This window comes from Lissotriton helveticus, chromosome 8 (genome assembly GCF_964261635.1).
Source record: "Lissotriton helveticus chromosome 8, aLisHel1.1, whole genome shotgun sequence".
In the NCBI taxonomy this organism is placed as follows: Eukaryota; Metazoa; Chordata; class Amphibia; order Caudata; family Salamandridae; genus Lissotriton; species Lissotriton helveticus.
The window spans coordinates 837,918,958-837,944,031 of NC_136069.1; the positions used below are offsets into that span (position 1 = coordinate 837,918,958).

At 47.1% G+C, this 25,074-nt stretch overlaps 1 protein-coding gene across 3 annotated transcripts in view; it reads left to right on the top strand.

Moving 5' to 3' along the window:
* The window catches only part of RPS6KA3 (ribosomal protein S6 kinase A3), a 698,725-nt gene that overhangs the window by 102,929 nt on the left and 570,722 nt on the right, over positions 1-25,074 (top strand). Inside the window, exon 1 of one of the 3 annotated variants that reach the window (XM_078657645.1) lies at positions 17,845-17,983. The exons of the other annotated variants lie outside the window; for them this stretch is intronic. Within the exon in view, the coding sequence (XP_078513771.1) occupies positions 17,945-17,983 (39 nt within the window). The 5' untranslated portion in view covers positions 17,845-17,944. Of the gene's footprint in view, positions 1-17,844; positions 17,984-25,074 lie in introns of those variants that run through there. 3 annotated transcript variants of the gene reach the window in all.

A 25,074-nucleotide genomic window follows, 5' to 3' on the forward strand; every position in this document is an offset into this window, starting at 1 on the left:
ACTCCAGATACTCTTTTAAGGTTTAGGAGCATTTTGGCGACATGGGAGTCCCATTTCATTTTGTTATTAAACCTTACTCCCAGGTAGTCAAATGCCTCCACAACCTCTAGCGGCGACCCATTAAGAGTGATGTAGATTTTCTTTGCTTTTTATGGGGGCAGTACCATCAGCTTTGTTTTAGTGGTATTGATGGTCAGTCTACGTTCGTCGCAAAACAAGCTAAATCGGTCCAACAATTTCTGGAGACCCGAGGGAGTTTTGGACATCAGGAGGGTGTCGTCTGCGAAGAGGAGGGTGGGTGTTTTCTCCCCCGCCCGGGTCCGGGGCATCGGCAGTGTCCTCCCTCAAATGGTCTACCACCCCATTAATGAAGAGGGAGAACAATGTCGGGGCCATTACACAGCCCTGGCGCACCCTCCTGTTCACAGGCACCCTCTGTTAGTTGTTCCTGACTCCCCCATCTAATTCTGGCATAATTGTCCTGATGAAGTTTAACAATAAACTCCAGGAGGTACTGCGGGAACCCCATGTCCAACAGCAACTTCCACAGTTTATTACGGGGCACCAGATCAAAAGCGTTCTTCAGATCTATGAAGGCCAAATATAAATTCCCCATCATGATGGTCACAGATTTCCAAAATATAGCGCACAACCTGAAGACCTGGTCCATCGTTCCCACATTTTGTCGGAAGCCCGCCTGAAAGTGAGTCCGTATATTCTCTTCTTCAAGCCAAGTTCCTATTCTGTTAACGATGACCCTGCCAACTACCTTCTGGATAGCATCGATTAGACTAATCGACCTGTAGTTGGCAGGGTCCTCCCTATTGCCTTTCTTGTAGATGGTTACTACTTCAGCGCCCTTCCATGAATCTGGGACAGAATGTCCGCGAAGAATTAAGTTCATTAGTAGGGCAATGAAGTCAGTCCATAACTTGGGGTCATATATAAATAAATCACCCGGTAACCCGTCCGGACCTGCTGCTTTAGACAGGGTTATACTCATAATGGCATCATGAACTTCCCAGGTTGCAAAGGGTTCTACAGGTACATGCCTGTCTATTGTTAAATCATTTGATGCCCCCAAAGTTTGCCCTGTTTCATCCTCACCACAATACAGATTTGAGAAATGGGAATACCATTGCTGCTCGGTTATATGGTTAGGGAGGGGCTCCACTCCTCTTTTATCTAGTTTATTAATCAAATTCCAAAACAGGGTAGAGTCCTTCGAGCAGGCAGCGATCTTAAGTTGTTGCCAATGCTCTTCCTCCCAATCCTTCTTTGCCCTTCTGATGCAATTATTGTATTCCTTTCTGGCTACCCTAACTGCTAAGGCATCCTTACCCCTAATCGAATTCGATATAGTCTTTCTCCTTTTCCTGCATTCAGCCGTATACCATGGGGTACCCGTTTTAGTTAGATTATTCTTCCTGGGCCCTCTAGTATCCCCAATGGTAAAAAATACGCCTATTTTCTTTATTGGGCTCTTCTAAGAATGCGTGAATTTAGTGCTTTGTTCAGTAAGCTGAACAGAATTAAAGGGTAAAAGTTCTCTAGTCTCTGCTTCAACTAGTTCTTTGATATTGATTAGTTTATCTTCTCTGCACTTCACCATGTTCCATTTTAATTTACGATTACAATTAGATGGAACCACCTCTTTTGCAGACAGTAAAGGACCATTTGGTGCGTCCCTCCCGCATCTTATTTTCATGCAGAGCGGATTATGATCTGTCCTGTGACTGTCTAACTTCCATATCCACTAATCTGCCCCAAGATCGGGTGTCAAGTAGAATATAATCGATACGGGACGGGCAACTAAGTCTATTATAAGTCATCGCACCATTTAAGTCTGAAGTGGTCCTTCCATTTATGGCGCGTAGGTTATGTTCTAATGTTAGCGCATTTAGTTGGATCGCTCTAGGTGTCCATTTCTTAATTGGTGCCAAAGTCAGGGGTGGGATAGAAAGTCTTGAATCCTCTTCGCTACATCCCAAATGATCTTCTTCGCTTAAGGGTTGATATGTGCAATAACACTAGACGAGGGGGGGATTCCCGCTAGTGCCACCTCGAGTAATGCTATGGTAGGTGAGGTTTGGCCTCCCGGGGTACCTCTAGCATACACATCAAACAGCTCCATAGAGCTTCCAGTACTAGGGCCCTTAATGGAAATATGTAATATGTCATCAGTGGATAATTTATGCACAGTGAGTCCTCAATTCAGGGCCACACTAATCCATACATGAAGTCCTCCCGATGGGCGACCTCTCCCTGCACTGATTGCCGGGATAAAATGGGTAGAATACCCACTTTTATACAGGAGGATCATACTCCAGGTTTCCTGGAACATACAGATCTCAAACGTATCAATAAATTCATTCCATTCCGGATTTTCTCTGTTTTTTTGGAGACCCGCTATGTTCCATGAAAGCAGCTTGATCACATTGGTATTTACGGCTGTCCTTCTAGTTGATGCTTCGGGAGCTGTTGTCTCTACTACTAACCTTGGAGGGAGTTGAACTTTAATAAAGTCATTAGTCCTTTCTCCACCGACCGGGGCCACCTCGGCATTATGCACCGTTGCCTCCCCATCTATCTGCCTTGTGGTGGAATTAGTCTGATGCTCGGGCATACACATATTATTTACTTGTGCTGCATTATTCAAAGGATTATCCTTTGATGGTCAGTCTATTTTATTGAGATCCGAGTCATCCCAGGGCCTAGCTTTGGACCATAACTGAGCGTGTCTAATTTGTATATTAGAGTTCCTGGGTGGGCATGTTCTGTACTCTAGGGCTATTAAATTCTCCGCAATTGCTGCATTATCAAACTGTATTTCAATGCAGTCTGTTAACGAACTAAACGGGGACAGTCTTTTTACATGAATCGTATCTTCCCTGATAACCGATCTGCACCCTCTCACATGGCGCAGCCAGTGAATAGTTTTATTGCGGATTGATTCACTGCTCTCATAGGCATTGGCAGCACCAAGCTTAGTGACCCCAGTCATATAGACAGTGGCATTTGGGGAACTGAATGGTTTATTAATCAGTTTATTACTCCAAATTTCCCCAGCATTTACCTCTTTAATTGCCTCTACCGAGTCATTGGAATGTTTTTGACTCCCCTGTGAGTCCTTATGCTTTAATGGTGGTCCCCGCGGTTTTGCTGCCTCAGCATAGGAACTGGTGGTATTCTGCCCGGCAGGCATACTAGCTAGAGAAGTTTGCACTGAAATCTTCGGTAGTGGCCCTCCTACTATTTTGAGAGCATTCGATGGTACTGCTCGTGTATTAGGGGCTTTTGCCAGTTTGGACACTACTGTTGCTTGAGGGCTCTTCCTCGCATGTAATTCCCCCTGCTTCAATAATTCCATCATTAGTTTTTGAATAAAAGCTATGTCCCCTTCCAAACATTCCATTTTGTTTAAGATTGTCCTGTTAAAATTCAAACATCTGAGGCATTCACCTGTACCATTCATAACCTCCACAACCACCCCAGGTCCTTGTGATAATACCTCGCTTAATTCCTTGGTTTCCCCTTCCAACACAGAAAATAGATTAGTACAAATAATACCCTTTTCACATGATCTCTCCTGCATTGACCGGTCTGCATTTTCTATTAATTTAGCCGGAAGATCAACCTTGCTACTCAAATCACACCCCCCCTTGAAATCTCTATAATATTTGCCTCAATGGGATTAACAGGGGTAGAATGCAATTCATCGGCAGGATGTGTATTCTTTGGCTACTTGGAAAAAATTGCAGGGATCACTTTGCTCCTTTTCAGTGACAGGCCATCAAACTGGGGATCGTCATTTCCCGCCTCTTTTATACTTGGGGCCCCCAATAAAATATCTTCACAATTCTGAACAATAGATTCAATACTGGTTAAAACACAATTAGTTGCAGCATGTTGGGACTTTTTTGCCTTCTTTCCTTTTTTTGTGGTAGCAGAAGTTCCACCCCCCTCCATTGCCTTCCTCTTGCCCATTACTTTCCACGGAACCTCCTAACTCGCTAAGTTTATTGTCCCACTGGTCTGATGTAACCCACAGTCAATATCAAGCGGCAACTACCCCACCCGAGTTTGCACAGTACCTTGGTTGAGATGTTAGTCCTGTACTTCACACGTTAGAGGGGTGGCCCTGCCCTGCCTTGTCCTGCCTAGGACGGCCGCAGACGACCCCGCCCTTGTCCTTGGCTTCTCCCGGCGCTGCCCGCGCGCGTCCCGGGAGGAGCGACTGGTTCTTAAGCGCCTCCAGGCGCGGATGTGGGCGGGTCTTGCAGGGGAGCTGGGGGCTGTAGTCTCCCCTCACAGCGGTCGCTTGATGGTTTCTGCGACGGCAAGGGAGACCCACAGCAACTATCCCCCAAGCTCTGGTGTAGCTCCGGTGAGGCGCCTGGCTGGTAGGAAATGCTCCGCTGCCCCAAAGAAACAATATGGAATTGAATGACTAGAGATTAAACATAGCCACAAGCATCAACACGCCCCGGTTAAGGGAAAGGTAATGGATAGGACAGCAACGTTAAATTATTTAAAAAATTCAACTGCCAATGAGTTTATTCCCACAGAAGCAGTACTTTGTGCTCAAGACCTGCCTTCTAGCTACAGCCATGCTATATGAAGGACCGCATCGTCCCCCGTGGTCTCAACTGCTTTCTTGGAGCTCTGGAGCTGCAATGCCTGTGCTTTGTATCTGAGCCTCCTGCATACACCTGTCCCCTGCTAGACACCGCAGTTTTTCTTCTTCCTGCAGCATATGGGCAACTCTGAATTCCAGGCACAGAAGAAAAACACACTGCCTCTTAATCACGCCATTGCCGGCTGCACAGGGCAAGCCCACTTCACCGGTAGGCTGACAGTCAAAGAAGAAGTAAACCAGCAAGTCTATAAGCAGCTGCGGGGGCGTGGCTTGGCAGCCGATGGAGGTAGACGGGTGAGCGCTGAGCTCCGCCGTGGCCTCCTCCATTAATCCTGGCGCTGGTGATCCTGATGGCCTTGGAGCCCCGAGTTTGCCCGCATCTCCTCCTGTGTGCCTGAGGACCTGGCCGGAGACAGTGGAGACGGATCCCCGACTGCGCGGAACCCGCGCTGCGCCCGGTGTCCGGTGGGCGGCGCCGGCCATCTTGCGGCCTTGACGCTCGGCCGCATCCCCGGCCTCGAGTGATCCGGGGGCCGGCCCGCAGCGGTTCCTGACCGGCCGCCGGCCACCACGGGACCCGGAGCCCTAGATTTTTGAGCCCGCCGCGGCGGCGGGGCTCGGACTACTTCACTGCGGAGCATCAGCGGGGGCACAGCGGGGGCATCTGCAGGTGAGCGGACCTGATACCGCCCCGGCCCGGGGGGGCCTGCTGCTGGCCGGACAGGGAGCGTGTGGCTGTGCTTGGACTTGGGCCTCTCTCAGCGCGGCCTACCGGGGTCGCAACTGCCCGGCGCTGCCCCTTGCCAGCCTGACCTTGGGTGTTCCCATTGTGCGCCAACTGTGGAGCGCGGGCTTGGGGTGCAGACCAGCCCTGCGCGACCCGGGATTGGGCTGGGACCGGACCCTGTGCAACCGGCCTGAGTGGGGGTGGTCCTGCGCTGATCCCTGGCCTTCTGCTATCGAGGGGCTCTGCTGCCGCCGGGGAGCCTGGTGACCTGGCTCTGAAGACCCCCCGGGGGACCTGTTTCTAGGCGCCCGGGCGCGCCTTTTCCTGCCCCTGCATCATTGGCACCCTGGAGACCCGCCCCTGTCGCCAATCTGGGCTGGTGGCCTTGTACATTGCTTGCAGACTTAGAGGAGCGGTGCACTCAGAGTGGCTACTTGTGCTCGGTGGACTGCGAGGCGACGAGCGGGGCCCGGGAGCCATCGGAGAGCTGCTGGTTTCGGGGGCCGGCGAACCCAGGGGACGTGCCGCGCGGCGAGCGACCCCGAGGATTGCGACCTGGTGAGTTGGACGCAGGAGTAGACGCCGACCCTGTTGCTGCGAGGGCGAGACGCGACCACCCCCATGGGGAAGCGCCCCCTAAAGCCCCCGCCGGAAGCTGCTGGGGGGCCGGTGGATGATCGGGGCCCCACTCTGGATCCCATCCCGGCGGCGGGCCTACCGCAAAGCCAACTGGAGCAGATCCCGAAGGCCATCGCTGACACCAGGGAGGCCCTGCATCATGACATCGGGCAGGTGTCCACGAGCCTGGGCTTCTTGCGTGCAGACCACGGCAAGTTGGCGGATCGGGTCAAGGAGACCGAGACCCGGATTGCTGAGCTGGAACCTTCGTCGAAAGCGGCGGACGCCTTGCTGGGGGAGCTGCAGCAGAGGGTGCACATTCTGGAGCAGCGGGCGGAGGATGCAGAAGGGCGCAACCGCCGCAACAACGTTCGTGTGGTGGGCCTACCGGAGAAAATTGAAGGGGCCGACATGTTGGGCTATCTGGAGGCCTGGCTGCGAGATGTGGTTGTTCCGGAAGGGCTCTCGCCGTTCTACACTCTAGAGCGTGCTCACCGCGTGCCGGCTCGTCCCCCAGCCGAGGGCCGGCCTCCCCGCCCGGTGGTGGCGCGGTTGCTGCATTACAGAGACCGAGACCTCATTCTGCAGAGGGCGCGAGCTCTGGGACCCTATCGAGTGGACAATGCCCAGGTATCCATATATCCTGATTACTCCTTGGAAGTCCAGAGGCAGCGGTCGACTTTTCTGGCGGTCAAGAAGGCGCTTCGGGAGGAGGGCATCCGCTACTCTCTCCTGTTCCCAGCCCGCCTACGGATCATGCTAGATGGCAAGTCTTCCTTCTATGACACTCCCGACGATGTTTGGAACTGGCTGGAGCTCTACAAGACCGGCGCGGATGCTCTTCATGCGACCGGGGAGCAGCGGCGGGCGCCACCACGACCCAGGCGGGGCAGGAGACGCAAGAAACGACCACCAAAAGTTCGGACACCCACGGTCTCACAAACTGAGCTGGAGCGCAGAGATGCCCTCCAGGCGGTCTCTGACATCTCCCGAACATTGGACTCCGCGACGGCTATGGGGTCGGGATCTCGAGGTGGCACCGACGGGGGGTCCTCGGAGGAGTCGGTGATTGGAGACCCCGCGCCACCCCATGTCACGCCTGGAACTGCAGATGGTTTGCTGGACGAATGAGGCTGATGCTCCCCCGGCAGTGGTATCGTATAACCTGATGTGTTCCTGACCGGGGTTTGGGGCTGTGGCGGCATTGACCTGTTGGGCCTGGAGTTGGGCGGCCAACCTCTGAGGTGATGGTCGCCTTCCTTTTGGAGGGGATGCGGGACACTTGGGGCATGAGGGGGAGGCTTACCTGGCGTGATAGAGTGAGCTGCTTGCGGTCTGCTGAGAAAGGTGACAAGCCACCCCCTCTTCTCCCACACCTACTGTGGGACTCTGGTAGTTGCCAGAGACTGTTACTGTTGGGACTTGCTCATTTGGATGGGTTTCTGCTGTTGGGGACCTATTCTGGGGAGGGGTGGGACATGGGGTTGTTGGGGAATGTCGGGGTTTATTTCTTGGGGAGTGGCCAGTGTGCGTGCGAAAGTTGCTTTCTTTGGGGTTGTGCTTGTCGTAGGGAATGGGGACCCTCCTTGAACTGAAATGTGTGACCTGGAACGTGAGGGGCCTGAATTCCATGCTGAAACGCGACAGGGTTCATGCCCATCTTGTCCGCAGGGGGGTTCAGGTTGCCTTCCTGCAGGAAACCCACATTGATCTAACTGAGGGGCGGGCTCTGCAGCGCAGATGGCGGGGGCATATGTTTTACACCACCTACTCGGCCTTTGCGCGGGGGGCTTTGATATGGGTCCGGGCGGGGGTTCCTTTCCAGCCTCTGGTGACGATAGTTGATCCCGAGGGGAGGTTTGTTGCTGTGCAGGGCCGCCTAGATGGGAGGGACGTGACGCTCTGCAGCGTCTACGCCCCTAACGTAGACCAGCCTGCCTTCTTTGCGCGACTGTCTGGGAAGCTGGCGACTGTCCTGGCTGGTACGGTCCTGCTTGGGGGGGATTTTAACTCAGTGCTGGACGTGGAACTGGATCGCTCTCACCCGCCCCTAGCGCAGGCAGCGGCTCACAAGTTGGCGCAGAGTAGGAGAGCGTGGCAGGGTAGCTGGGGCCTTGTCGATGCGTGGAGGACCCACCACCCAACGGAAAGGGATTTCTCCTTTTACTCCCCCCCCACACGATCTGCATGTTCGTCTAGACAGCATTCTGTGTTCACTGGACATCCAGAGCCTGGTCCGCCACAGTGAGTACTTGACTAGGACGGTGTCTGACCACAACCCTTGCCTGGTGACGATACAGTGGATGAGGCGACGCCAAGCTATCCCGACGTGGCGGTTGAATCCGCTGACGCTGGAGGACCCAGCGTTTAAGGCCAGTGTACGTAGCGGGGTGGAGGGATACTTTGACACCAATGTGGGCACGGCCTCCAGCCGGGCACTGGAATGGGACGCCTTTAAGGCGGTAGTCCGGGGCGTCTGTATTTCGGCTACTGCGGGTGTCCGTAAAACCCTGCTGCAGGATGTAGAGCGCAATGAGGACCGTTTGCGCGCTGAGGAGAGGCGCAGCCACGCGGACCCTGAAGCTCATGGAGCGGTCCCTGAGGCTCGAGAGGTAGTGGCGGCAGCGCTGGAAAAACTGCGCTGCTTTGATTATAAGGAGTTCCTGGTTCGGGCTCACGCCAAACGCGACAAAGTGGGTTCGCTACTGGCATGGTTGGCCAGCCCTGGAACCCGAGGCTCCCCTATAGTGGCGCTCGCCACTCCGGAGGGGCGCATGGTCTACACGCAATTGGACATTAACGACCAATTCCATCGGTATTACGAACATCTTTATAGGAGTAGGATGCCGGACCCCCCGGCGGAGCTGGAGGAGTTCCTGATGGCGGCGCAGCTGCCCAGGCTCGATCCGGAGCACGCGAAACAGTTGGGCGGCGATATCTCCGTGGGAGAAATCAGGGTGGCCATCAGACACATGGCCCGCCGCAAGACTCCGGGTACGGATGGGCTCCCGATCGAATTTTATGTGGCCTATGCGGATGTGCTGGTTCCGCGACTGCAGGAGGTTTATCGAGAGGCCTGGAACTCGGGGTGCTTGCCGGCGTCTACGCGCGAAGCCTTAGTGATACCCTTACTGAAGCGAGAAGGTGATGCGAGCTGCCGTTCGGCGTACCGCCCGCTCTCGATGCTCACCACGGATTACAAGATCCTGAGCCGGATCCTCGCGACACGGCTCCTCACCCACATGCGCTCCTTGGTGCATAGCGACCAGGCGTGCTTTATTCCTCAACGCACCACTGCCACTTGTGTGCGCCGGTTGCTACGGATCATGGGAGGGGAGGCCGCCGACTTTCCGAATGCCGCGGTCCTCTCGATTGACATCGAGAAAGCATTTGATAGCGGCGAGTGGCCGTACCTGCTCCGTGTCCTAGAGGCCTTTGGACTGGGCGAACGCTTTGTGAAATGGACTGCCTTGCTGTATGCCGCGGCTACGGCCCGTGTCAAAACGGGGTCCACCATTTCAGCCTCTTACGCGGTGGGTAGGGGGACCCGACAGGGGTGCTCTCTATCCCCCTTGTTATTTGCACTGGCCATAGAGCCACTGGCTGCGCACGCCCGGCTGGGCCGAGCGTATGCAGGGCTCCCGCTGAGAACCGACACCCACTACATCTCTCTCTATGCGGACGACTGTCTGTTGTTTCTAGCGGACACGGACGACTCCCTGCGCGGGGCCGAACGGCTCCTGGCGGATTTTGGTCATCTTTCAGGGCTGAGAGTCAACTGGGGGAAGTCTTGCCTCTTCCCGCTGACTCCGGGGGCCGGTGACGCCCAACCGGAGGGTGCCTTGCGATGGGAACACCATTGCCTCCCCTATCTGGGCACTTTCATCTACCACTCCCCTGCGGTCCTCCTAGACGGTAACGTCAACAGGGCAATTCGGAATCTGCAGGGTTGCATGGGTTTCTGGCGGACGCTGCCGCTCTCAGTCGCGGGACGAGTCGCGTTGCTGAAGATGGTGGCACTTCCCCGACTGTTGTACCTGTTTCGCACCCTGCCGGTCTGGATTCCCGCATCTGTTTTCACCAGACTCCGCTCCCTAACGACGGGGTTCATCTGGGGTTCGGGTAGACGGGTTGCGCTGACCACGTTGATGCGCCCCAGAGCGGACGGGGGCCTTGCTGCCCCGGATTTTGAGTGGTACTACCTGGCGGCTCAACTGCAGTGGCTCACCCAGGCGGTGGCTTTGGAGTTCCGCGGCCCGGACGATGTGTCGGGCAAATTGTTCCCGAGACACTTCCTCTCCTTTATAGTCTTGGGCCAGAAACTGGACCTGACTCAGCTCACTTTGGAGGAACGGACGATTCGCAGCTGTTGGCTTCGGGCTCACAAGCGCTCCGGTGCCGTTCGCCCTTACGCCCCGGAAATTCCGCTCGGGATGTGCACAGCCTTCCCGCATGGCGGGGACTGGTCAGCACTGGCGATTTGGGAGGAGCTTGGCCTGCTGATGGTCGGCGATCTTTACAAGGATGGCTCGCTGATTCCGTTTCAGGAGCTGCGAGACTCTTACGATCTGCCGAGGGGTGGGTATTTGCTACACGCTGCATTAGTGGCTGGTATTCGCCGCTACTGGAAGTGTGGGCTCACCGAGCCGCAGACATCGGAGTGCTGTCAGTATGTGGTGACGGCCGCTGGCACCTACAAGGCTGTCACGTGCCTTTATCGACGGCTGTCGGCTGCTGCCCTGCGACCCCTGGATGGGCTGCGAGCCAAGTGGGAGGGGGACATGGGGCGGTCTATTCCTGACACGGCGTGGCCACAGCTACTGCGCAGGGCATGGAAGGGCACGAGGAACGCCAGGTTCCAATTGGTCCAGTTTTTTACCCTGCACCGGGTGTACCTAACGCCGACGAAGATCTCGCAATACTTCGAGGGTGCTTCCTCGCTTTGTCCCCGATGTGGGACTGCGGATGCGGACTTCGCCCACATGTTTTGGACTTGCATCAAGCTGACGGGTTACTGGGAGGCGGTAATGTCCTGCCTGAATGCTGTCACGGACCGGCAGATCGCTCCTGACATGGGTACATGCCTCTTACTGTGGTTCCCTCACACCCCTCGCACTCGAGTTACCAGCAAATTCTGCGACCTGGGTTTGATATTAGCTAAACGTGAAATCTCCATGCACTGGAAATCTACTCAAGGCCCCAGCTACACGCGGTGGAAGACCACTCTGGAGCGCTGGGCGAAAGCGGAGAGCACATTGCGGCTGCGACAGGCTAGGAGCCTAGATAATGACAAGGCGCTGGAGGTGGCCAGGGCGTGGGAGGCCTTGGTGGTAGCGCTCCAACAGCCGGATGGAGACCAGAGTGAGGATGAGGGAGGGACTCCAGGGTGAGGGCACTGGGACCGGGCTTTCTCACACATACCAAGGCGCACACACTACTTACTATTACTGATGGCAACCATGGGGGTCTTGACACTCCGTTGAATGACACCACTTACCCTTTACTGAGGTCCCTGTCCAGGACGGGCGGGGATAACAAGTTGATGACTGGAAAGGAAGAAAGCGGCACACTGGCTACGGGGGGGGGAATGTAGGGTGGGGTGGGCACGTTGGGGACGGTTCTATAAAAAAGGTATCTTGCTTGAGCTGAGCTGATCTACCGCATCGTTCACTGATGCCTGAGTTGATTTTATGCTGTATTGTATCCTCAGCACTTGATTGCCAATAAAAAATGTTTTTGCAAAAAAAAGTCTATAAGCAGCTGCAGCAAAGCTCACTGCCATATTTGAATGGAAATCATTGCAAACAAGCTCCCACCAGCCAATAGAATTGGTTTCTTTTTTACTTAAGTTGACATTATGTTCAGGATTCACACTATCCATAGAAACGCCCTGTATTAAGGCACCCATTACGTCTAATGAATTATTTTAAAACATTGCACAACACAATAATACACTGACTACACTATGCAGAAATGAATTGCAAGTTTTAGTTAGTCTATAATCCAGAGAGCATGGGTGATTTTCTATCCCAACGTTATTAATATAATAAACGGGTGAGATAAACCTGATGCTTTGGAGGTACTCTGACATGCCAACTTATGAATAATGCATGCCAAAACACGGTTAAGTACATCGATAAGATAAAATGTAAAAAAAATAGTTAATGGAACATCTCTGCATTAACTACTGTGTACTACAGCTTACAGACCACTGTTAAAACAAATGGAATTAGTGATGCGCAATAAAGATAAATGCTAACGCCTCACTTTTGCTAATGTGAACGTACAAGGAGTTAACGAAGTCTTGCATGTGGCTGCAGCTCCTGGGAATACGAACAGATGGGCTAAGCTACTGCCAAGGTGGCAGTTGGTGGGCCAGCCAGCGCTGTACGATTCACCAGTGAGACATGCTGGCAGGACAACAGAAGTGAGCGCTGCGGCTGCATCGTGCTCAAACTTAACGACACCAACTTGGAGAAAAAGAGCCAGGAAAACATTGCTGCACAGGATTACAAAACACAAAATAGTAAAATCAAGCTTATTATAGATCACTTACATAAAGCCTTTGAAGCGGGGCTCTGCCGAGTATTGAAAAGTTAAAGTGCAGCGTCCATAAACAGGGTGCAACACTAAATAACGAAAGGACTGCTGCACTGTGCAACAGCACACAAAATAGTGCACGAACACCAAAGGGAAAACACTCCAGAGAAAGGATACCCATAATGAGCCAATACTCCTGGGGAGCTGTAACGCAGAAGAAGGTGGGACAAATAAGGTCAATAAACCATACAAAGGCAAGCTTTTAGGAACAACACACTTGTAAATAAATCGGCAGCAAGTGTCAGAGTGAAACCCAACATACTGAACACAGCATGCCTCGCAGAGCTGCGCATGTGCACTGCTAGGCTAGACCTAAAAATTGCAGCATTTTTCAGTCAGTGTCTCTATTAGCTATTGGGAGCAAGATGCCTGCTGTGTGTAAATGCAACACTTTAAAATTGGAAAACTCAACTAAAGAGTTGACATTTTTAATATGCATTACATAAAACATCATTTTAATTTTCTCCCATGTCAGTGTCTGTACAAACAGCAGACCTAATACTCCTTGTGGCCTGTAGACATGTAGCCATATTTATAAAAGGAAAATAGTCATTTATTTAAAAGGGAGTAATTTAAAGTGAAGAAACAGGTTTCATAAAACATTAGAACTTAATTGGCTTAATTTAAAGCAGAGAAAATATTAAGACCATGTTTCGTAGAAAAAAATTTCTTCACCTTAAATTTCTCCCATTTAAAAGAAAAGGAATGTTTTTGAGTTATAAATATAGCACTGCCTACCAGCCACCGGGAGGAAGAAAGATGCCTGCTGTTTATAAATGTGATACTTTGAAAATGGAGAAAAATAAAATGAAGAATTAACTTTATCATTAATTTATTTTAATTTTCTTTAATTTTTAAAAGTATTCAGAAATATGATTTTGTTCTCATGCTCCAATATTAAGTTTAGAACAACTTTTATTTAAGAGTTAAATACCTCAGTGCTTCAGTTCTGAACTTCTGTGACCCACATGGGTCATAATAGGCCTGGGCCGGTAAATTCTGTTCTGCTTGTGTAGTTTGCGGAATTTGGGTAATTTTGCGTTCTGCAGAGAACACTGAATTGCCAAAAATTCCTCGAATCGCAGCGTCGTATAATTTTTGCTTGTTTGCCCTTTCAAAATGCGTGTTCGCGAGATATTTCTCCCCAAGCACAAAAACAGCGTTCGCGAACATTCATTGCGAACGGGCGGAACAAGCAATTCCACGTGTTCGCAGAACTTTTACTTGCTCGCGGAGGTTTTTTTCTGTTTCGCGGAGCTTTGTGTAGCAGGACTATGCGATTTCCGCCCAACCTTAGTCATAAATCGGATTGGAGCACTACTCAATATTAGGCTTTGCTGTCTGCAGCCTGATAATGTAAAATAAACATAGCCTTTCCCTTAACTTCAAAAGGAAAATGCAACACATTTATTGCAGTCCTTGGTTACAAATGAACTCGAGGCTGGGAGCTGCTCTGAAGGTTTCTGCTAGGTACTGGTAACACGTGATAGACTGGTTTGAGACACCTGTTCTACAGCCTTTCCCTTCACACGCTGTACCCCAGCAAGGTTGTCACATAATTCACTTTACTTTCTCTGACTGCAAAGTGAGAAGATTTTAAACGCCAATCATCATGTTAAAAAAAAAATAAAGGAGGAGCAGATTGTCAGAAGGCACAAAACCCTGTCTTTTAAGCACAGCAAATGTGACCAGATATATAGAGACTTTAAAGGCATCTTTATTTTATACCAAAAATAGACTTATCGCGACCCACATATTGGGAAACACTGGTTTAGAACATTTAAATAGCGCAAGGTTATCCAAAAGATTTTACAGACACTTTTTACAAAAAAGTTCAGAATATGGAAGGTTGGAGTTGCTCATAACATTGGAAAACCACATTTTAGTCTGGTTTCATACCAGTGGAGGATAATATAAGAATGTGTAGTTGAGGTGTAATGGACCGAATATTGCAAGAGTGTAGTAGTCTAAAGGACCATGGATGAACATTTGAAACGAGGCTTTTATCTGACCTTTAAAGGCAAAATGGAAGAAGAGATAATGAACGTCAAGGGCATTTGTGAGCCAGGTTTGTAGTCTATTTGTATGTTTTAGGTCTTCAATGTTTTCTAAGAGTGCTGCACAACTATCGTTAAAAACATAAAAAGTTTACTCTTGCATGTTAGATTAGTACTTGTGTGAGTACGACATTGGTAGTTTATGCGTTCCTGGAGATGGTGGTTGTGCCCTCCAACAAATAGGTGGTGCGTGCACGCATCCTATTCGTATGGTTTGTCGGATACTAATTTCTTCCATAGTATTTTAGGGCTGTTTCATATTTGTTTTCTGTTTGTGTACAAACATGCATGTCTATTTATTCTGAAAACAGTTGCAGTAAATGTTCCGTGGAAGTGTGAATATAACATGCCAATCATGTGAACGCTGGCAGCGTTTTTACTATTTTTTGTGGTGTTTCAGCCTCCCCTCCATTTGTTTTTTATTTTTTGCGTATTTTGAGTTGATTTAATCATCCGATGTTTAGTACCTTTTGTAAGAAGGCATTAAGTTCTGTTGGGTTAACATATAGATTAGAAAACCAATATGTAACCTTTCAATTTATGGTACTACCATTCTCTGGGCAGAGGTGAATGTCAGCAGTCTGAGATTGTGTCCTTTCATTTAGATGCTTGTATGTATCATGTAAATGCTAAGACGGCAGTGACTTGATGATAAAATAAAGTGTAATGATAATTGCCCGCCCACTGGGGAAATCCAGGTGAGCGCAGTCAGATCGAACGCTTGTTAGTGGGGACTATACGGCACAGGGTCCACGCCACGCAAACAGTGCAAATACGTGAATGTATACCATGGGACAGAATTCTCTGGAAAATGTTTCAAAGTGGATTATGGTAATATCAAATTGGGCTCGTCAAGATGTTTCCAGGGCGTATACTACAATAGTTAGGCTGCCACTACCGTTATGTTGGTGTGAATCCATGTCTGAAATCTGTGTTGCTATCCGGAGGTTGGCTTACACAGCCTGTAGTTTAATTACTGCTCTAATCAGAACATCTCTCTTCAAAGCATATTTACCTGTAGATTCGTCACTCAGTGTCTTATCACCCTTTAGGTTTTTAATTTGTGTTGTGCCCTCTTACCAAACATAATTCTTAATTAATCACATCTCACTGTATAAACACGCTAGGTGTGTTGCATCTTTGCTTTATTCTCCAAAAGGAAAATATAAACAATCTACAATTTTTAGGTCTGGCTTTAGTCAAGACCTTGTGATTTTACCAACAGTATATATAAAATATACATACTTTCAACTCTCTTCATCCATTGGTCAGTTAGTGTAATTCACCCTTTTTTTCCACCCGCTATAGCATGGGGAATTAGGTCGGCCCACTTGAGCCATTGGTCAGCTTCACTGTGTGACACAGCATTCTGCTCTATCACAAGCAGCACATCCACACAAAAAAGTTTGTGCCAGGGACGACTATGACAATGTCTGTTTTCGGGACAAAAAAATCTATCTGCTTTTAGCAATTTTTTTAATGTATTTTGATGAGACCCTGGCAGTTCCTCCAACAATAACATTTTGCATGGGCACATTTAAAAGGTTGCTAGCCAACACTAACCTGATTTCTTATGGATGGTCATGGCACTTTAATGCAAGTCTGGTTGTTTTTCTGCAGGTTCTTTGGTTTCCTAGTCACAAATTGGAAGCATTGATGTGTGTTCCAGATGTAGAGAAGTGCGTAGACTACATATGCACTATAACGACAGCAGTGTGGTGTAATTCCTCTCATGTTCAGAAACTTGTAACAATGTTGGTCATTCCTAATTTTTAGATAAATAAACCCTACCCTCTGGTTGCCTTTGAACTGAAGGGAACTGGGCAAGGGGTAAGAAAGGGTGACATGGTAGAGGAGGGTGTGTGGGGAGGCAGAATCAAACTCTTCCATCTCTTTTAAGGTAGATATTTATTTAATGCTGTTATCTGGTCCTTGAAGTAAGAAGTGCTAATGTTAATGGCACCTGAATCGAATTTGAGACTATGCTCTTGGCTCCTTCATGAGGGTTTTTAAGTGAAGACTTGCAATATCTGTAAACGAATGCGGTCATTAATGAGTGCTCCCGGTTTTATTGTATTTGGTTTTTTTTAACATGTCCTTCTGTAGGTATCCATATTAATTTTTTGGCCATTATATTGGTATTTATCCATACCTATTTTGTTTTGAGAATAAATGGAGTCTTAAAATGGTATATTTTCACAATTATTTAACTGATAAACATGCAATCAGACTTTGATGTCAGTCGTGTTTTAGCAAATTAAGCAGGCAAATATAACAAAACACTACTACGACAGGTTATTATTACCATTATATACAAGTATATATTAACATGTGCTTGTATTTAAGCGAATCTCATCCTATTTTTGCATCTCATGGTGTCTTATCTGCTTAGCAGTTGGTCTGGAGTTCATGAAGTACAACAAGGAAAGTCACTCCCAAGATGCAGAATTTGTTTGTATTTTTGCGTTTTTAAAAACCAATGCAGACTGGAAATAGATTGTTTTCGGTCTACATTTATCTGTAAAAATCAGGGGGAAAACGGAAAACAGGAAGCCGTATTAATACAGCAAGAGGCAATGTGATTCGAATATTGTTTACAATTCCCGTACCTTCTGTAGGTGGGATGCTTTGACCCGGTTTGCTGAATTTGCAATAATATCCAGTTTAAGGACTTTGCATAGGAGTTTCCTAGCTGGGAAATGCAAGGCTGATTGTACTTGGAGACCTGTTAAGAGAACATTGAAGTGCTCGGAGTTAGTACTCTTTCAAGTTTACAGTTCTAACTACTCTGGCACAAAATGAAGAAAACTGTATGCACTGAAGGGACATTTCCATGACTTACGGGAACCTTTAAACCTTTGATTTAATCCACCTATGTCTGGAATTATATCGTGTTCTTGCATTAAATCGGATGTCCCCTTTCCTATATTTCAGAACTAGAATGCTTTCCTTTCTTGGTTAATTATAAAACCACAACAACATAGGTGGCTTTTTGTGTGCAGAGAAATCGGGGTCCAACACGCCATCTGTGATGCAGTGTTTGGCATCTGCACATGTACTTTAGCTTCCTGTTTGACTTAATGCCATTGCTCCTAGGCATCCCCTTGTGTGTGTTTTTTTTCCGGATCCGGAAAATAGATCCGGCCTCCTTTTTTTGTTTTTTTTCATTACTTTAGTTTACTTCACTCGCAGGAAATGTTCTAATCGCCGAAACAGGTTTCAGGAGCGAGTACGGTATGGCTTCTGCTGCTGTGTGCTTACTTTAACAAGAAAATCCTTTAACATCATGGTGCGGTGGTGGCAATGTTAAGGTTTTGGACTCAACGGATTCGATCTAGTCGTGTGAGTTAAAATTGTGACGTATTACAGTGACCTTTTCTTACTCTTAATAGCTTTGCTTTGATCATTAACGTGTTTTAAGGCAAAACTTTTGATTCTTTGCTTTGAAATGTTTTGTAATATGTTGGTTAGTGAGGAAAATGTTTCCCCGTGAGCTTAATCTTTGTATTTTGATGTCGGCCAGTAAAGTATTGTGTAGTATACATTATGGTGAGAGGAAAATAATTTACAAAGTCAAACGACTGCTTCCCGCCCGTAGTGTAGCTTCCACTGCTGATTTAGTCTTGCTAAATTTCTAGATATTTTTTTCGGTGGAAAAGGTTCTACGACTTTGTTCTTGTCATGTGCAAGTGAACTCCGCCTTAATCTAAAGGCTAATGTCTTGCGTCCCTGGATAATTTTACTTGCCGTTTGAACGTAGGTCTCATAATGCTATTAAGAGCACGGACTTTATTTTGGAGAAAGTAAATAAGACCTGCTTTAATATTTTTACATTTTTGTAAACAGTTTGCATGCATCTACAAACACGTGACTAAATTCGAGTCTGAAACTATCCAATAGGTCAATCTGTGTACCTTTCAACTTTGACATGCTGTTTTATGTTACTACTGTAGTAAGTTTATTTCAGTAAGTTGATTGCATAAAACTTGGTTTAAAAAAATGCTTTTTAACTAGGTAAAGTTTAGGTTATTAGAAAACCTCTTCAACGCCACCCGCGTTACACACGTCTGTTATGCATCCACCAGTTTAACTCTGAAGCACAAAATCATGTAATATGCAGAGACACCGTCCTTTGACCAACACTGCCTCGTTCACGCGTTAGAGTCAGGCACCCATGTTCTGCATGCTTCAGAGAGCAGATAGAAGAACTGGGTCAAACAAATATTCTTCTTTCCGAATACAATTTAGTTGGGCCATTCAGGATCCTGCCCCCGATCAGATTTCAGAAGCCGTATGCCTTTTGTTACTTGTTAGGTTATCAACATTTTTCATTCATCAAGAAGGAGGGAAGAGGACATTAAAGTCCATTCAGTTCCCCTGAATAGATACGAAGGCAATCAAGATTGGGAATGGACACTGGTATCTACTATAACCATTGGTTATATTTGACAACCCTCATAGACGCTTAGATTATTAGATTATGACGATGCAGTGTATCTTTTTGTCCGCCCCTTATCTCGCGTCATGGCATAGTCATTGGGTAGTCAAATGATGTGCTGTATGCCTGCCTCACCCGAGGCAACCTCTGGTAAATGGCATTAGAATATCTTTTAATATTCTTGTAAGAATCTAGAAGGTCATTATAATCAGTAGATCGTTTAATAACCACCAACGTGGACTATCCCCACTATCTACCAGCCTGGCACTATACCTTTGTGTTATCATCAGACTAGTGTCTATGTTCACACAGGATTGTAGAACAATATCTGCCTCAATACTGTTTGTGTGATAATTAACATTTGTACTGCCCTATTCCAACATTAGTTATGATGAGGTCTATGAACAACCATTTGTTTTTAACACATGGTACATGCTAATCCATTTTTTCTCACTGAATTACAGTAAACCGCTAAATGAATGGGGTCACTATATCACTAATATTTACAAACTATCTGCATCTGAATACCGTAATTACAACCATGAGTGTGGCTCAGTAGTTAAATTTCTTGAAGGCAGACGTCCGCCACAATTGTGTGCATGTTCCCTTAAGAGCCACCATCTTTCAGGTAACTTTTGTGACTCATTGGGAACCCCTCGTCTATGTTTACACCAGAAGCTATAGACGAGGAAGAGTCAGCACTAGGAGTGAAGGGACTCCTACACGTGGATAAGAACGGCGTTTTTACACTCTTCAACTGCCGTCTTTATTCCCCGTTTATGAAAGGTATATAAAACTAGAACTTTGTCTGTCTTATCACCCTAGCAAGGACCACTACTTTCAATGCGACTCCTCGCACCCTGACGTGGAGAAACTTCCTTCAAACGAAGGTACCTTCACAACACAAGTGCCGATACTGTTAGATAAATATAATTTTTTCAGTGCTTAACATAGATAAAGTACACGATGCACGATATAGACTTGCTATACCTTCATTAAAAACTGTATATACTTACCATGATAAATAATGTTCCCCAACTCTGGCACGATAATTGTGGCAAATTATACTCTACGAGAGCAGTGTTTGATGTTGTGATATACGGTGAGCTACGTATAGAATACAGTTGCATGAACATAGTCTCGCACAGAGAGGTATGCATGCTGCAAAAAAATGATTTTAATTATAATGCCAACAAGGAACGCTTTGTTTTTCGCTTATTTGTTGACTGACAGTGTTTAGACTTGGACCTACTTACTCTCCTCTTCCGAGCTCTTTCTTTGCTCCAATGCTCATTATGTTATGCACGCCCTAAAATAAGTGTTCGTTTATTACAATGATTGCGTGTCTACATGTGAATCACAAACAATGTTTGTAGATGTGCTGTGTGCAGTTACAACTTTCTTACTGTACAGTATGATCATTTTGTTCCCTCAATGCAGGAATTCCTTATGAGAGTTTCATACAATATTTGAAAAACTACACAAGTTGTGTGAGAACAACCTCCCTTCCCCCTTTTTTTTTATTGTCCTGACGAAAGCTCCACAGACCCGGCTGGGCCCAGGAGAGCTGAAACATGTCGACCTATTCATAAGAGACATATGATAATCCAGTAACTCGATTATCTAATATACCGCAGTAATTTTTAAACCACCAGTGCCCACCTCTTTAAAATAAATCTTGGTTTTGGTGTGACACTGCTTTTTAACATACCCCTCCCTTTTTTTGACTGCTCAAGACATCATTCCTCTGTTGCTGTCCCTGAAATTCCTGGACACTTCTACATTTACCAGAGGTTGCCTCGGGTGAGGCAGGCATACAGCACGTCATTTGACTACCCAATGACTATGCCATGACGCGAGATAAGGGGCGGACAAAAAGATACACCGCATCGTCATAATCTAATAATCTAAGCGTCTATGAGGGTTGTCAAATATAACCAATGGTTACAGTAGATACCAGTGTCCATTACCAATCTTGATTGCCTTAGTATCAACATTTTTCTCCAGCCTGAAGTGCAGATTCCACTGTATTTCTGTGTTCAGCACGATGTCGTGGTGGGGCTCACACTAGTCGCGCATCTCGATTTTGGCTGTTGGCACAGTTGTGTTATTGACACTTACTCCAAAACCTTGCATAGGTATTTCAAGAAGAGCGATTCCCTCGCAGCTCGCCACATCTTGTATTTATCACTCGCCGCTTTCAGCTTTCTTGTTTAAGGGGACTTCTATTCCTTACACCCCACTGCTTTGTCCTTCAGAGTAGCAATGGCATACGTATTCTGTTGTGCAGAGAAGAGCTGGACTCAGCTGAGGAAAGGACCTACTAGTTCTGTGCTGTCTGAGAGGGCTGTGCCTCCCCTCCCAGCTGCCTGGCCAGTTCTGCTCGTTCCTGTTCTCATACATATCTGCCAGGAGCACATCATCATTGTCTGCTCTGCCAACTCTTGCTGTTCACCACGAGCAAAACCGTGTCTGTGTGCTGTGGTGACAGAAGCAACGGGGCGCAGCCAGAACCCCTTTCAAGCTGCACAACCTACGGAGACCCTAGGTTGGTCCAGAACTCGCCACCACCAAGGAGTTTGGTTTTGTGCTTTGTGTGTGCACTAAAGAGGATGGAGAGCTGGCCGCCTTTATATTGTAGCAGTAGTGTGAATGCATGCAGTCTGCCCTGTTGTATCGGCCACAGGGCATACCTGCTCTTTGTGTTTAGGGCATACAATATTATGGGCATGGGAGTTAGGGGGCGCATTCATTACTGCACTTGTATGTTGGCGGACACGCATGCTACACGTGTGTTGGGGCATTCATGGCGTGTGTGACTGGATGCATGCATTAGGTGCTATAGTTTGTGCATATGCAGCACAGTCTCTGATATGTCAATGCGGCACCAGTTTACTAAAAAGACATAAAATGATCATTGTGAGTGGGAAAGAGCTCCAGCTTTCAACTTTGCATTTTGTCTTCAAATGCTTAAAATACCTGCGCCTTTACAGTGATGTGAGTATTGGAACATCATATCCTCTCATGTAAAGGTGCAAGTTGCCTTGCATGGAGCACTATCTTGTGATGTCAGATCATGAGTAAGACAGTAACTTGTATAAGAGTATGCAAGATGCACTTTGGAAAGTTAAAAAAAAGACAATAAAAAAATGTGCCCGTAATATATTAAGGAAGGTACACTATCGCCGATATTATAACGAGATTAACTATCTCTGATAGGGCGATCGGCCTACTTTTAAATATTTATACTTGATGATAGCATAAATTGCTCTTTCATCCACTGCTGCTTTAACCATTCTCATGCGGAGTGGTAAGCACCTATGCCTGGTTAATTAAGGTTGGGTGAAGTCGTAAATGTATTTCCGTCAAAAGTCTGTTAAATTAATACAATTTTCCTGAAATCATGCTTTTATAATTTGCTGGTATCTTGCTTTTTTTTTTTTTTGTACCCAAGTGCGCACCTAATGTTAAAATCTCGTGGGATACTGGAGGACACTGGTTCAGGAAGATATATCGAATCAGTCTGCACTAGTATTGTGCAAAACGTTTTAATGTGATCTGCGTTCTCGGGCAAAACAATGTGCAATATGGCTTAATAAATATTTGAGAGATTTAATGGATTTCACATTACATGAAATTAAGGAAGTTTGCTAGCATAATTAACATTTAACAGAGGCCTAGTTATATTACTCAACCTCTCGCATACTGTGTGTTGTGTTGCTTGGTTGTTCCTGCAGTTTGGATTGTATGTCATAAATGTCTTAGTTATCCTGTGGCCGGTGTCCGTTTAACTCCGGAATTACGTGGCTGTGTGTTGATTGCCTTCATTCTGTGGAAAGCCTGCCCAATGTTTTAACCGTGGTCCAAGCTTTGATAAAATAGCTTCGGATCGTTAGAAAATAGAATTTCTACACAACTGTAACTACTCATGTGTTCTTTGGCGGCACTCACTATATCACATCTCGTTACTCATTTGCACTTGCTCACTACATTGTTGCAATGTTTATTATATAGTGTCAACATCTTTTTTTTACATAAGAAATGAATATTTTTATGCACATTTTCTGTGACCCTTTCTACCCAGAAAAATCTTTTGTATCGAGTTTGACATCTGCAGGGAAATGTGCCAATCCTTTTGTCATTCGGCATTTTATTCTCTTTTCTGTTTTGATGAGTCCTGATATGCGGGTTTCGATTCCTGAAAGCTGACAACACTTGGGTCATAGATTGCACCAACACTAGACAACAAGCAGTTGGACCAGATAGGTTGGTAATCCTTACCATTTCAGACTAGCATGCTGAAATTCTTAGGGAAACTGTCTTGATTTCAACTCATACAAGATACTTTGTATACCATTATTGCTAGAAAGGGACGCAGCACAGACCACTGCTAACTCCTGTTCTTAACCTTGATCTTACTGCCTACCCTCCCTTTCACGTGATACACCAATGGCAACGCCAATCAAAGTCTGTAAACGAATGCAAAAATTTACAGGCACTGCCAAGCACCTAACTGAAGCGACCACTAAAACAAACCCCCGTTGCATACCTGTCCCAACAATGCAGCTCAAATAATGTATACAAAAATTCTGCTAAAACCCCTGATCCTTCCCTAAAAGTGAACGCCTTGTGTTTTATAGTCCAAAATGGCAGTTGCTGGAATGCTCCATTCCCAAAATCTCGGTGGTCTGGTACCGCTGAAGCACCTATTGCGAGAGGGCGGAGCAGCATAGAACACTGACCACTCTTTTTCTGTCAAAAAGACTGCGTTGTTGAAACAAGTACACATAAACTTTACCTGGACAATCTGCCTTACACAACTAAAAACTCACTACACTTCAATTGAACTGTCCCACTCACATACCCCACCCACAACTATCTAATTTGTATTGTAGTGCATTTCAATAGTTCAGTCTTAACTTTCCCCTACAGCCGATGACCGCATGTAATAACCTCTAAAAAAGCAAACTCCTATCCGTAACCTTTAACTACTTACCTACCCTCCCTTTCATGTGAGTCACCAGTTGCAGTGGCAATCAAGCTTCTGTAAACATTGTGTTCCCCTGCCACCAAGAAAACAAGCATTTGCAATGCAATAGGTCTCGCCCTTGTGAGAGTTTGAGCTATTGGCGTTGTAAATGACAATGCCTTTAATTTGTGTTTTAAAAACCAAAACATAAATAAAAGGTATTGTTATTTACAATGTCAATAGCTTAGTCGCCTAAATGCGAGACCAATTGCATTTCAAATGGTTGTTATCGTTCCAGCATTTTCTGAACCCCAAACCTTATTTTTGAGGTGCTGCAGCCTCCCTACTTCCTTTGCCCATACCTAGTTTACGTAGCTTAAGCCTGCTCTGGAGGTGCCCCCTTCTTCACAGTTACACGCAGCAGGCACCTCTCTTTGCTGTCACGTTAGTGTTACAAGGGTCCTCTGCTCTCTCTTTCTTGAGGCTACTTCACTCTGTCTCCTGCTCCGATACATAATGACTTTGCTTTCCTGCCTCAGTGCCGTGATGGTCACTGTCTCAAAACCGTTTAGCTCGGCGGCACGCTCTACTCTGTGTTCTTCCGTACTCACAGGCAAGCACACTGCTCTCGTCTCGTTGGTGCAGCACTCACATTCTATTCCATGAGGCTCACTTTCCTGGCCCTTGGCTGTCGCGTCAGCTCCTCTCTGTGACTGGGACCCCACGGGGAGCTTCTGCTGATGCGTTAATCGCATGCCGCAAAGATGCTGCTTGAAATGTTCCAACCATTGAAAAGTAAAGAGTGGTAGATTGAAGAGTCAATAGTGTGGACCTAAAATGTGCAATATAGAAAGGTGGTCAATATATCAAATTGCAAAATTCAAAGCAAAGTATTGAAGAATAAGGGATTAGATTGAACGTCTACCCTATTTTCTTCTTCCCGCCACCTCTCCTGCCCCTAAACCATGGCCTGCGCACCCGTGCCTGTACTGCGAACTTCTCTTTTGCAAGCTCAGCTTTTAATTT